At 37.5% G+C, this 11,127-nt stretch overlaps 1 protein-coding gene across 5 annotated transcripts in view; it reads right to left on the bottom strand.

The window, feature by feature from the left end:
* Nucleotides 1–11,127, bottom strand: part of LRP6 (LDL receptor related protein 6) — a 190,224-nt gene that overhangs the window by 65,913 nt on the left and 113,184 nt on the right. For all 5 annotated transcript variants that reach the window (XR_005794568.1, XR_005794569.1, XM_040488900.1 and 2 more), the window contains 2 exons: nucleotides 8,055–8,451; nucleotides 6,742–6,913 (listed from right to left, as the gene is read on the bottom strand). Coding sequence is in view for 3 of the 5 variants with exons in the window: in XM_040488900.1 (XP_040344834.1) it covers nucleotides 6,742–6,913; nucleotides 8,055–8,451 (569 nt within the window). In the remaining 2 variants the exon portion in view is untranslated. The remainder of the gene's footprint in view (nucleotides 1–6,741; nucleotides 6,914–8,054; nucleotides 8,452–11,127) is intronic.

Raw genomic sequence — 11,127 nt, 5'->3', positions numbered from 1 at the left:
AATAATGAAGTAGCTTATATATGGGTCAATACAAAATATAAACGGATATTACAAGATATGGCTTTCAGTAAAGCTGAGTTACTAAAGGGGCGCTTGGGTGGCTCAGTCAGTTAAGCATCTGACTTTGGCTCAGGTCATGATCTTGTGGTTTGTGAGTTTGAGCCCCACGTCAGGTTCTGTGCTGACAGCTCACAGCCTGGAGCCTGCTTCAGATTCTGTCTCTCTCTCTCTCTGTACCCCCCCTCTCAAAAATAAACATTAAAAAAATTAAAAAGAAAACTGAGTTACTAAAGATTTAAACCCCCCAAATGCAAGTCTTCTTCATTTAAGAGGGATTAAATGTATAGTAACTAAAGAAAAATTTAAAGAAAAAAGAAAATATTCTAGTCATCTGAATACAAACTTCCTTTAAGCAACTCTCCCAAGGCAAAATGTATTATCTGTTCTTAATCTAAATTAACATAGTTATTTTGTACAGTTAGTACAAAAAAACACCAGAAAATGTAACGGGAAGAAACGTAAAGATCATCTGGTTCAAACGATCTTACTGGTCAAAACACAAAGACCAGATTATTATCTGAATTATCTAAAGTCATCCAGTTAAATGGAAAATCAAACAAGAATTAAGGTCAGTACCCGATATTATAAAATGTTTCAATAAAGATCGAGAGATTACAACTTTTAACAATTAAACACCATTCCAAATTGTAAAGAAGCTGATTTCTCAAGAAAATAGCATATTTAAAATCAGAACTCTTTCACTTCAGGAGTATAAAAACCAAAGGAACAAAAAAGGTAGACTGAAACTAAAAATATCTCCACACATATTAAATGGTTTTATACTAAAACATGAGAAGAAGAAGGGTAACAGAACATTTTAAAAATTATCCAAGAGCAAGTTCAAACGTGGTCACTAAAATAACAACATGCATCAGATTCTTCTAATTTACATAGATAAAACCATACTAACTCCTAAGTAAGGCAAAGCATCTTATTTGGTAAGGGTCTAGGGTTTGTGGTGGCATTTCAGGAAAGCATGTTTACACTCATCATCATGCAAGTTTCTCTCATTATATATGTGCAATAATTTTTTCAGAGCCAGATAGGGTAGAGTGCATAATGAGACAACAGAGCATATAATTAGATGATGTACTACTTTGGCTGCTGTAGATTATAACAAGTTAAATAATGTTGCTTGAATTGTACATCAAAAGGTAACTTTCAAATAGGAATTCAAAAATGTGTTATCATAAGATACATCCCAAACAGATGCCAAGTGATATAACAGGACAGCGCCATGTTTACAACTCAGTGAATATAAGCCCCTAATCCAGGTATTCTGTTGAGTTAAGGGATCTAATGATGGTGTTTATCAATATCATTCTTCGTTGTTGTATGTCAGCAACATGTGGAGAAAAAATATATATTAACATACATACATATAGTGGTGAAAAGTAGTAGAAAGGGGCAAACATTCAGGTGTTTAAGCTCATTATCTTGAATATTTCTCTGAAACTGAAAAATAAAATCAATTTTAAGGAGCACTGAATGTTATAAACTGGCAAAGATTCAAAAGGTACTTGTAATCAAAAGAGCTTTATCTCAACGGCAGATGATCATATTATTATTATCTTTTTTTTTTTTAATTTTTTTTTTCAACGTTTATTTATTTTTGGGACAGAGAGAGACAGAGCATGAACGGGGGAGGGGCAGAGAGAGAGGGAGACACAGAATCGGAAGCAGGCTCCAGGCTCTGAGCCATCAGCCCAAAGCCTGATGCGGGGCTCGAACTCACGGACCGCGAGATCGTGACCTGGCTGAAGTCGGACGCTTAACCAACTGCGCCACCCAGGCGCCCCTATTATTATTTCTTAAGGAAGAAATTAATCTTTAAAACAAACAAGAAAAATCATCATAAATGAGCCCTTTTGTGTTATAACAGACTTTCACAATACACAGGCTAAAGATGCCAAAGAAATTACTTTACAAAGAAATCTGAATACTTGGAAAACAAATTCCCTTATTAGGATATTGACAAAATAGAGGAAGTTGTCATGAAGGGAAAATGCAGCCCTGCAATTTCAGGCTTAGAATATAAAATAGATCATTCACCAATTGCCAACTTTTCAGCACACATCCTATACAATAATACACTCTTTATTCAAAACTTCTTAATACTCCAAGTTCTAACAACCTCTGTTTCCCAAAGTTGTGCCAGGTATAATTAGATTTGGACAAAACTAACTACGGACATTCTCTAAAGCAGGGAAATTTATAATAAGAGACTGAAAACAAATCGAGATGACCTCCAAGTAGGTAAGAAGTCTCTCTTTACCTATAACTAGTATGTATTGCTGCATCTGTCAGCAGAAGCTGAGAACTGAAAGAAGAAAAAATGAAGTAAAACATATATACTAAAAAAAAAAAATTATGAGAAAAATTGAACCAACGATGTCATTTTCAATACAACCAGTGATTCAAAACACAGCGATTTATTCTGTCAATCAGTTAAGTTGTATGCAATGAGAAAAGCATCCTCAAAAAAAAAAAAAAAGCTAATGATAACATTCCTTTTTTATAGTTTTTTTCCTCTATGCTTATTTTTGAGTGAGAGGCTGAACAAGTGGGGGAGGGGCAGAGAGAGGGAGACACAGAATCTGAAGCAGGCTCCAGGTTCAGGGTTGTCAGCATACAGCCTGACACAGGGCTCCAACCCACGAACCGCGAGATCATGACCTGAGCTAAGTCGGATGCTTAACCAACTGAGCCACCCAGGTGCCCCCAACTTTCTTAACTTTTGTATAATGGCAAAAAAATGCTTTAAGCTTATAAATTATCAATGATAGGTCTTTGCTACTGAAAAGCAGTTTTCCAGGCCCTCAGTGCAACAGGTGTTTTTGGCAGCGAAACCTGACCAATCAAAATAAGAATGTTAAGATACAATGTGCTTCTGCCTACTGCAGGGTCTTATGAAATAGATACGAAGGCTTATTTGATGACTGTCCTATCAGAATAATAGAAATTATCCTTTCTATTAATGCTTTCGTATGTATTATAAGGAAGCCCCAGAACACTGTAATACTTGGGTGGGCACAGAGGTGGAGGGCGAGGGGGAGCTCAGTGCAGACAAGTAAACTAGAAGCTTGTTTGTAAAGGGTGATGAAATGATTTCAGCATAATGAATAAGAAGTATAAACAAGCACCAGCATTGTACCTTTCAAATAACACCTACAGGTAAGTGGTCAGTATCAGCTGACAAGTAGGGAAATCAGATATATCCTCACAGACACAGCCTTATCTTAAAGCATCAGCAAAAATTATGACTGTCTTTTAAAAAAATGTGGGGCGCCTGGGTGGCGCAGTCGGTTAAGCGTCCGACTTCAGCCAGGTCACGATCTCGCGGTCCGGGATTTCGAGCCCCGCGTCGGGCTCTGGGCTGATGGCTCAGAGCCTGGAGCCTGTTTCCGATTCTGTGTCTCCCTCTCTCTCTGCCCCTCCCCCATTCATGCTCTGTCTCTCTCTGTCCCAAAAATAAATAAAAAACGTTGAAAATTTTTAACAAAAAAATGTGACACCATTAGCAATTCCCCTTGTCCTATCCTTCTTTGCAGAAGCTGGTTATAAACCTTAGATAAACCTATTTGTTCTTTCTGCCAACTCTGCACAATAAAAATCAAATCTGAAACCTACAGCTTTCCAATATATCCAACACCTGGTTAATTCACCACTTACAAAAAAAAAAGGGAGAACCTGATCTGAGGAACCTCCACTGAAGGTGCAGATAGAGTAAGCAGATGAACATTCTGAGCTCTTCCTAGAAGACCCAATCAAAACACAAAAGTTTACTGTGTCTTACAATTGCTACATATAAATTTCCCAAGTATCAATCTTTTCTTTTCAAATGTACTATAAACACATAAAGGGTAGTTTGATCCCAAGTAAATGCAATCTTCCAGAAGGCAACAGGGCTATACAACTGTTATTTAATATTTCCTTACACTTCCTGGAAAAAGCAGCTTTCATTCTTGGGCATGACAAAAAGCTGGGAAGCTTTCTTCCATTCTTTTTTTTTTTTTTTAATGTTTATTTATTTTTGAGAGAGCAAGTGCAAGTGGGGGATGGGCACAGGGAGAGGGGGAGAGGGGGAGGGAGAGAGAGAGAGGGAGAATCCCAAGCAGGCTCCGTGCTGTTGACGCAGAACCTGAAGTGGGGATCAAACTCTAAAACCGTAAGATCATGACCTGAGCTGAAATGAAGAGTCGGGTGCCCCACTGACTGAGCCACCAAGGCACTCCTCTTCCATTATTTCTTTTTAAACTGTAGTTGATACACAATGCTACGTTAGTTTCAGGTGACTGGAGGAGTCCTACTGGGAAGATTTCTTAATAGGATGGACTGGGAGGGAGCACTGCCACCTAGCCCAGAGCAGGATCAGTAGTTAGCATCACCAGCTACATAACAAAAGCAAACAACCTCCTTAGAAAAAGAAGCACTTAAAAAATTATGTATTTTTCCAAAAGTTTTCAAGTTCACTATATTTAACCTACTATCAAGTAAAGTGAGATGAAAAGCTGGTTGTGGCAGTTGCTCCTGTAACCACCACTAGTCTCAGAAAGAGAAACAGTTTTTCTCCCCCAATTATGCAAGATTAATTTAGATGGAGCTGTGCTCTTTTCTTAGTATGCCATATACTAGAAATTTTACACATCATCATAAATTAAGAAGAGAATAACAAAACCTGCTCTCTTTATCTCCCAAATGTGTCTATGAAAAAAAAGTGACAAAAGCACCCATGCTCAATTAGAGAAACTTCATCAGAATCTCCAGGCAAAGAAAAAGGGGAGGTCTTTTTGTGTATAATCTAGTGGAGGTAGATGTACCATTAACCCCAAATAATCTGTCAAAAAGAGGACAGACAGCAAACCTGGAGGAAGAGAAGCAGATCTGAAAGGCAGGTTTTTAAGGATGCTACCACTCAAAGAAGAAGGGGAGAAAGAAAGAAGAAAGTGAGGAACAAATGACACCACTGTATATATATATGTACAGCTCAAGAAGACAGAACAGGCCAGAATGAATACTAATTTTACAATCCACTGTACATACTGTAAGCCAAGAAAATAAATCCTATTTAATCAATATTACATACTGTTATATAATGTGATTCATTTGTATTCTCCAACCCTGTCACTCAGAACCTCCAAAAATTCTCACTTTTCTACCTAAATCCCTCCTAAACTATTAGTGATTTTGAATACGTATCTGTATCTAAAGTACTTAAAGTGACCTGAAGTGTGGAAAATTCCCAGTAAGAAACAAATGTTTTATTTACAATCTAATCAGTCATAGTAACCTTAAAAAGATAATACCAAGTATAGAATTTTTAAATCCTTACAAAATAATAAATCAAGTGTTCTTCCCTACAAACATTCTTATAGGACATAGGAGCTTTTAATTGTTTTTCTAAGAGTAGCAATACCTATACCCTCATGTACAGTCCATAGCTGATCAACAATATACATCTGTGAACTGCTTGGGAACGAGTATGCAGTTTGTACTCGAGCTGACCCAAGTGAAGCTAATAGCCTGTCTTAAAAAAAAAAAAAAAAAGGAAATCATAACTTTGGTCTCATTAGCACTGCCTTCTAAGCTGTTAAAGATTCAAACCCTAACTTGGATTTAAGGAGGGGGGAGGCAGTGAACCACTAACAACAGGGAGAAAATTTATACAGTCAAGTCTATGCAAAATCTCCTATTAATGCAAACCAGCTGCAAGAATAAGAGATGCAGTTTGCAGTATTTGAGCCTTGTGGAACACTAATGGGTTCTTCTATTCCAAGTTTCCATTCTGAAAGGAAGGCCCTTTAATTCATTATTCCCTCAGAGTCCCTGGCACTCCTAAGAATTACCTTTCTAAAATTCTGCAGCCCAAATTATCTATCTGTTAGGAGATTATGTGCTGTGGCTCTGATGAGCCATTCCAAGCCATTCCTTATATGAGAAGTCACACATCCCCCCACAAAGAAATATCATGAAAGAAACTGTTTTAAGAATGTGATCCATAAGACCTCTAGCACAGCCCAACTCAAAGTTGTGGAATTTAGAGTTCACATTCAACGTCAACATATGTGCCATTTACAAAACACTGTGGTAAAATATTCACCACTGGTTATTTCGACCATAATTCTATTGTGACTGCTACAACTTAAATCTACCATTTAGTAAATATTTCCCCAAGCTTTGGTTAATTAACCTTTCTTCTACACAGCTCATAAATCAATTTAAAAACTATTTGCATGTAACCATCTTAACACTTAATATATGACACTACCTGCCCCCAACACCAGTAACAACAAAAAGAGGTTATATGTACACAAATGGGCTGTTTTCCTAACAGGACTACCAGCTCTTCCAGTATACATCTTATATAATATTTGATTTGTGCAGAAACTGTCCCTAGGAAATTCGAGCAGTGGCTTTATCCATAATGAGGGAAATCAGTCACGTAAGCTTTTAGGACTAGAAATAGAGGAATATCCACTTTTCATACCAGTATAGCTCAGATATCTATCAGAGTTCAGTGGAAGAAAATACATAATGCCTAGAATCCTGAAGGCTGAATAAAATTTCCATAAAAGATACCTCTGGCACCCCAGACAAGAGGCAAGAATATCTGCATCAAATTACCATCAACTCAAAAACCATTATAAAACTGGTTTTAAAATGAAAAAGCGAGAAACAAACCTCAATTTTGTCTGTTTTGGCATCTCCCCAGTATATTTTGCCTTCATCATAATCCAAGGCTAAACCATTTGGCCAACCAAGAGAAGTGTTAACCAACACTACTCGGTCAGAACCATCCAGAGCTGCTCGCTCAATTTTCGGGATTTCTCCCCAGTCAGTCCAATACATGTACCTACAGAAGTACACAGAAAATGAGCTAAACACAGATAATAAACTGTAACTTTCAAATATCCTAAAGGTGAGGTCCACCCCTCATATTCCACTGGTATCAGTTAACACCACAGAAGGGAAAAAAATAGGACTTAAACACACTCAAAAGTTATGTTTAAGACATAATAGCAGTGCATATGCTTGTAGGAAATTTTCAGATCAAACAGTGTTTTCTAGAACTGATAATGCCTTCCAATAATAAGATTTCATTTTTAGTTATGTTTTTCCAAAATATTTTGTGCTCCTTCCCATTAATAGTCATCTCTTTTTCCCAAACTTTTTATTTATTTAAGTAATCTCCACCCCACCAATGGGCTTGAATTCATGACCCGGAGGATCAAGAGTCACATGCTCTTCCAACTGAGCCAGCCACGCGCCCCAGTCATCTCTTCTTCTTGCTGGCTTGTCACCTCTGACACAAAAAGGCTATCCCAGTAGTAATATTCAGATGACAAACTGAATTCCTAAAATAACTAATTCTTTTTGTAGTGCTAAGTAACTGCTGTGGCTGCTGGGAGTTTAAGTAGCTGTAAGGCATTGATATACACTGAAGTGTAATACTTTGTCACCATGTTCACCCTCAGAGTGAGTTGCATAGTAACAAATAACATTGGTGAGTATACAGAAAGCTATGTTTCCCTGGGTTGTGGTCAGGGTGTTCTGACAAAAAAAAAATTTTTTTTCAAGTCATTCATATATCTTGGGATATATAAAGTTAGATATATCCTTTACCATATCATTCTAGAAGTACTAAAAATGGGATGGAATTAAATCTTCTAGAGGAAGAGAAAGAGTTCTGAAAACAATTTCTTTCCACATTTTTCATGGTCATGATGCAACCTCGGCAAAATCTGTAGCCAACACCCAAAGTCAGCAAGTACTGACTTAATTTATAAAGAAAAACTATTCAAATCATTCAAGGAAAAAAAAACTAAGAATTCTTTGAGATTTTATTCCAATCAGTATGTTCTAAAAATGAACAGCCACTAAAGAGCTGTTTATTGAAAACCAATATATACTTCATATTGTTTTTGTCAATGTTTTTAGAAACCTGTAGAAAACAGAAACACCAGGCAAAATTTTCTATTGGCAGAGCTTCTTACCCAACCATGGGATCTAACACAATAGCCCGGGGTTCCTCTAAGTCCTCTGAAATCAAGATCTTCCTCATGGTCCCATTGAGCCTTGTTACTTCTATCCGATCAGTGCCAGTGTCTGTCCAATAAAGATTTCGGGCAACCCAGTCAACAGCAATACCATCAGGATGCGCAATTTGAGCGGTGACCACAAACTGACTGCCGGATCCATCTATGAATGAGCGGCGTATGGCCCTCACTTCATCATCAGTCCAGTAGATATAGCCTTCCACAGGATCATAATCTATGGCAATGGCATGACGGATGTCTTCTAACTGTAAAACAATGTCTGTGAAATCTGGTGTATCCAAAGAAATGCGTCTCAAGTCTGTCCTTCGGGCTAAAAGCAGTAATTCGGTGGCACCTAGAACGACAAAGTGAAATAAACGAAGAAAAAAATTGAAACCCACAGGTAAAATTTAGTCATTCTAAATAAAGAATGCAGAACCTCTTCAAGAATTGAAAAGTAAAGGGGTACAAAAGGATACTCAGGGTCTATTTAGGGTGGAAATGGAAAGTAAACATAATGAACTAGGAATAGCTTGACTACAAGGCCAAGCTCTATAATGGCTCAGCTCTCCAAATCAAGTTTTGATTCCTTCTCTATTTTCATTCGTTATATAGGTCCTGAAATCAATAACAGTTACTTAAAAGGTATAATGAGTAACAACTAAGTAATGACTAAGAAGTTAAGTAGTTGAATATTAAAGGAGGAAGGAGACATAGGATATAGGTCCTTTGTTCAAGAAGTATGTTTAAAAAGGTAAATAAGGGGTGCCTGGGTGGCGCAGTCGGTTCAGCGTCCGACTTCAGCCAGGTCACGATCTCGCGGTCCGGGAGTTCGAGCCCCGCGTCAGGCTCTGGGCTGATGGCTCGGAACCTGGAGCCTGTTTCCGATTCTGTGTCTCCCTCTCTCTCTGCCCCTCCCCCGTTCATGCTCTGTCTCTCTCTGTCCCAAAAATAAATAAACGTTAAAAAAAAAAATTAAAAAAAATAAAAATAAAAAAAAATACATAAAAAAGTAAATCCAAGACAAAGATCTTTTGTATCTGATGAGAATATTCTAAAAGTAGACTGTGATGGCTGTACAACTGTAAATTAGTTAAAAAGCCCAGTGAATTGTATACTTGAAGTGACTGAAGTTTATAGCATGCAAATTATATTTCAGTAAAGCTGTTTTAACAAAGAGAACTATAAGGCAATGCCTGACAGAATTAAGAACAAAGAAGGCTACGGTGAAGGAAAGCAGTAGCAAAGAGAGGGAATCAGTTAACAAAACAGTGGTTAAGAGTAAGAGCTGTAGATCTGATAGAAACAGATTCAAGTTCCTATACAAACTTAGGCAAAACTTGATCTCCCTAAACCTAGTTTTCTTCATCTATCTCTCACAGGGTTGCTGTGAGGATTAAACAAGATCAATGTATGGGAGCCTGGGTGGCTCAATCGGTTAAGTGGCCAACTTCAGTTCAGGTCATAATCTCATCACAGTTTGCGATTTCAAGTCCCGCATTGGGCTCACTGCTGTCAGCACAGAGCCCGCTTCCGATCCTCTATCCCCATCTCTCTCTACCTCTCCCCCCTGCTTGTACTCTCTAGTCTCAAAAATAAAAAAACATTTTTTAAAAATAACGTGAATGTAAAATTCAGGAACGTACTGAACATGCACTGGATAAATATTAGCTAATATATTATCAGTAAAAAAGAAACACTCAAATTTTTATTTCACTGAGTTTTAAGTCAGATTTGCTTATGAAATGTTTTAAACCCAAAATAATATTCAATAAAAACATAGCTGAGAATGAGAACATTAAATTCAATCTTTTTTTTGTTTTGATTTTTAGTGTCCGTGTAAGGCAGCACCAGCAAAAAGTCATATAACTATAAAAGATAGTAAGCAAGTTGATATCTGAAAGACTGAAAAAAGATTCCCAAAGAAGTGAGTCTAAAAGGAAATACGGTTGGGGTGCCTAGAGGGCTCAGTCTGTTAAGCATCCAACTTCGGCTCAAGTCCTGATCTCGCAGTTCATGAGTTTGAGTCCCATGTTGGGCTCTGTGCTGACAGCTCCGAGCCTGGAGCCTGCTTCGGATTCTGTGTGTGTGTCTCTCTCTCTCTCTGCCCCTCACCTAGCTCATGCTCTGTCTCTTTCTCTCAAGAATATTAGGAAAAAAAATTTTTTAAATAAAACACTGGTATTAAGTTTCACAGCAATCTGGAATTATACTTGCAAAAAAAAATATGAAGAGGAGTCAAGCTCTCAAGATCAACTTTTTGACTTGATAACTAATTATAGATAAACTTCATCTTAGAGAAAATACAGCCCTAAATACCACAGCAGGCACCAAGCAGGCATAACTGTACCATTCACTGCCTCTGCTAACTACCAAAAAGAGCCAGCCCAAACTTTGCAAACAAAGAAGTCATAGAAAGTGAAGCTGTTAATTTGAGCAAGGTGATCAAAACAGAATAGTTAACTTAAAGCTACTACACGCCAAATGTACATCTAAAATTTTAAATACTAGTTAAACATGTACATTTACACTGCTGTGAGGGAGTAGACAGACCACTATTACTAAAATAAATCCTCTGTTTTAAAGTCAGGCTACATGTTTTAAACAAAAAAGCAACATTACAAAAACCTTTTGTTTTAAATTGAAACCAAATTATTGTTTGCCATGGAAACCGCCTGACAAGAGTCAGCCAGCTTCACCTTTGACTAGGAGGATAATTTATCAATGCCAAGTCATGACAAATATCCTGTACACCAACTCAATTCCATCTCTCTGACTCCCTGACCCCCTTGCCAGGAAGACTCTAACCCAACTGAAATAAAGGCTTCTGCTTTTCAGAGTTAGATAAAGAAGTCACTGCTAAATATAACAATTTTCTTACTACGTCTTGCTGGTGGCTAGAAAACCAGATAGCTAGCCATAGGGGTAAGAAAGAAGAATAACATTCTCATTAAGAAGAAAAAGAGAAAAACTGGTGTTCTCCCAAAGCACAAGTCTCTTGAAATGTCCTAATTAAACATACTTCTCCAAT

The sequence above is a fragment of the Herpailurus yagouaroundi genome, unplaced genomic scaffold, assembly GCF_014898765.1.
Source record: "Herpailurus yagouaroundi ecotype Mexico unplaced genomic scaffold, PumYag 166, whole genome shotgun sequence".
In the NCBI taxonomy this organism is placed as follows: domain Eukaryota; kingdom Metazoa; phylum Chordata; class Mammalia; order Carnivora; family Felidae; genus Herpailurus; species Herpailurus yagouaroundi.
Note: the sequence above shows the minus strand (reverse complement) of the source record. Positions and strands in the feature narration are given on the sequence as shown.